The sequence below is a fragment of the Oratosquilla oratoria genome, chromosome 36, assembly GCF_046742065.1.
Source record: "Oratosquilla oratoria isolate Oo_2021 chromosome 36, ASM4674206v1, whole genome shotgun sequence".
NCBI classification, from domain to species: domain Eukaryota; kingdom Metazoa; phylum Arthropoda; class Malacostraca; order Stomatopoda; family Squillidae; genus Oratosquilla; species Oratosquilla oratoria.
In genome coordinates, this window is record NC_134812.1 from 24,916,737 (window position 1) to 24,919,236 (window position 2,500).

Here is a 2,500-nt window from a genome sequence, read left to right on the forward strand (position 1 = left end):
ATCATGCTATGTTAAGAGTACCATAAAGAACCACATGAATATGAGTTTAGGATTGTAGAAATTTGAGGATTTTATTATTAAGAATGTTGCCGGTGGAAAACTTGTGACCTGACAACTTGTGTAGAACTAGTCACAGTGGGCCTTTCATAGTTTATTTTATGTTCAGTACAATATCCTTATTTCTCTTATTTGTATTGTACCTCTGAAGATATCTTAAGTAGACGAAAATGTTCGGTCACCAAATTTTTATTTTCTTAGACTTATAGTGGTTACTTGCATATTTTGTGAATCACGTGTTATTTGTGATTTCTTTACATACTTATATGTATACATATACATACTTATATATATATATACATATACATATATACATATGAATATACATATATATTAGCACATACACACATACACATGGATGTAAATATACAAACACTCAAGTATAGTCATGTCGAGATGAAGCCATTACACATTCGCGTTTAAATCCATTCACTATAATATTTTATGTATTTTGATGTCGCTAATCACTGCAGGGATTATTCATTCCGTACCATAGGACACTTTTCCTTCTATCATGGTCGCCGCCAAGCTGTCGTGAAAATCTGTGCGACATCGTTTCCTTAAAGAAATGGAAAAGTTATGCCTGAAATGTGATATCCACTTTCTTGAATATAGAGAAAACTAAATTTATTAAGGGGTAACTAAACTAAATTCCGGCGATCAACAAGTGTCTGAAATTTGTCCACGTTTCGTTGACATTTATTAAGGTTTGCATTATTTTCAGTGAAAGAGTACCCAGAAAGGATTATACACAATGTCAATATTAATAAAAAATCTATAGTGATAATGATAATAATACTGATAATAATACTGATAATTACAATAGATGATCATGATAGTAATATAGTGCATGATTAATGATAATGATAGTGATAATGATTGGTTATGATAACTATTGATAATTAAAGTGATGATTATTGATAATGATAATCAATTAAAATGATGAAAGTGATAGTTATATTGATAGTGATAATGAAACTGGTGCATTTCATAACTTCATTCCTCGTTTTCTTCTTATTCTCATCCAAAACCAAAACAGTACTACTACTACTTCTATTAATTAGTAATGACAGTGATTATGATAAATAATAATAGTAATGATGACAATGCTGTTGTTGCTAATGGTCGTGGTGATAATAACATAATAACATAAGAAAGGAGACTGCAAGAGACCATAAGGCCTACACTTGGCAATGCCATATCCATTACCACCTATCGTCCGCATCCATAAATTGATCTAATCTTCACTTAAAAGAACCAACAGCTTCAGCGTTCACTACATAGTTACAAAGTCTATCCCATTCGTTAACCAATCTGTTGGTAAACTAGTTCATGCCCATTTCCTTTTTAAACCTAAATTTGTCCAGTTTAAACTCATTATTACGAGTCCTACACTGTTGTCTTAATATGATGACCTTGCCTGCATTACATTTGTTAATACCCTCGAACCATTTGAATACCTCTATTAGATCACTCTACGGTTTTTCCATCGAGTGTAAGTTAAGGTATTTAAGCCTGTCTCTTCTTCTTGAGTTCTCACAGCTTCAACCACCAACCTCTTTCCTCTTCCTCTACAGGAATGCCGTACGCCATGCAGCAAGCGGGCTTCGGGATGGCCGTTCTCCTCTTCATCTTGGTGGGCCTTGTGACAGACACCTCGCTCGTCCTCACCATCAAGGCGGGCCGCCTGGCCAACGCCGACACCTACCAAGGCCTCGTCGAAGCCGGTTTCGGCAAGATCGGCTTTTTTATTCAGTCGATCCTTCAGTTCTTGTACCCGTTTATATGTAAGTACAGGAAAACTTGGGACCGCGAATTTACTCCTCTGTGGCCCTTGAGATGTTTGTTGTTTGATTGAATATTATCTTGGAGTATGAGGTCGCAGATAATGACAAAGAATAGATTATTTTATTGGGAAACATTAGAGAATATATGTCACAGGAAAAATGACAGAGAAATGACTTTCAAGAGAGATGACGTCACATATTATGAACTAATTACACTGGGTAACACTAGTTTTGTTTCTTTAAATGTCTTTAGTGTTTCTAAGGTTGTTTTCTCTCCTGATTTTAGAAATACCATTGAAAATTGCATAGCATCGACATTTCAAAAGATAATTGAGGTTTTATTTACAAAACAAACTATACTGAACTACGATAGAACACTATATTTAGCATATTCACATTGTCTATGAATAGTAGGTGATATTTCATCCTTGTATTCCTTTTTTAAACTAATAAAGTATAGATATAAAAGCATGGGGTACGGTTATAAGAACCCGCTAGAAATGCACTGATGAACGTGATTTTTTTTTTTTTTTTTTAAGGCTATCGACCTATAAGGGGGTCATTAAGCCTGGTGTGAATTTGTACAGTCTTGACGTGGGCTGTTTAATACGTGATTTCCTACTGTGAGCTCCTTTATCTTTACGCACTATATATAG

General features: G+C 34.4%; 1 protein-coding gene across 1 annotated transcript in view; it reads left to right on the top strand.

Moving 5' to 3' along the window:
• Positions 1–2,500, top strand: part of LOC143018909 (putative sodium-coupled neutral amino acid transporter 11) — a 99,794-nt gene that overhangs the window by 83,500 nt on the left and 13,794 nt on the right. The window contains exon 3 of the mRNA XM_076174489.1: positions 1,635–1,844. Within this exon, the coding sequence (XP_076030604.1) occupies positions 1,635–1,844 (210 nt within the window). The remainder of the gene's footprint in view (positions 1–1,634; positions 1,845–2,500) is intronic.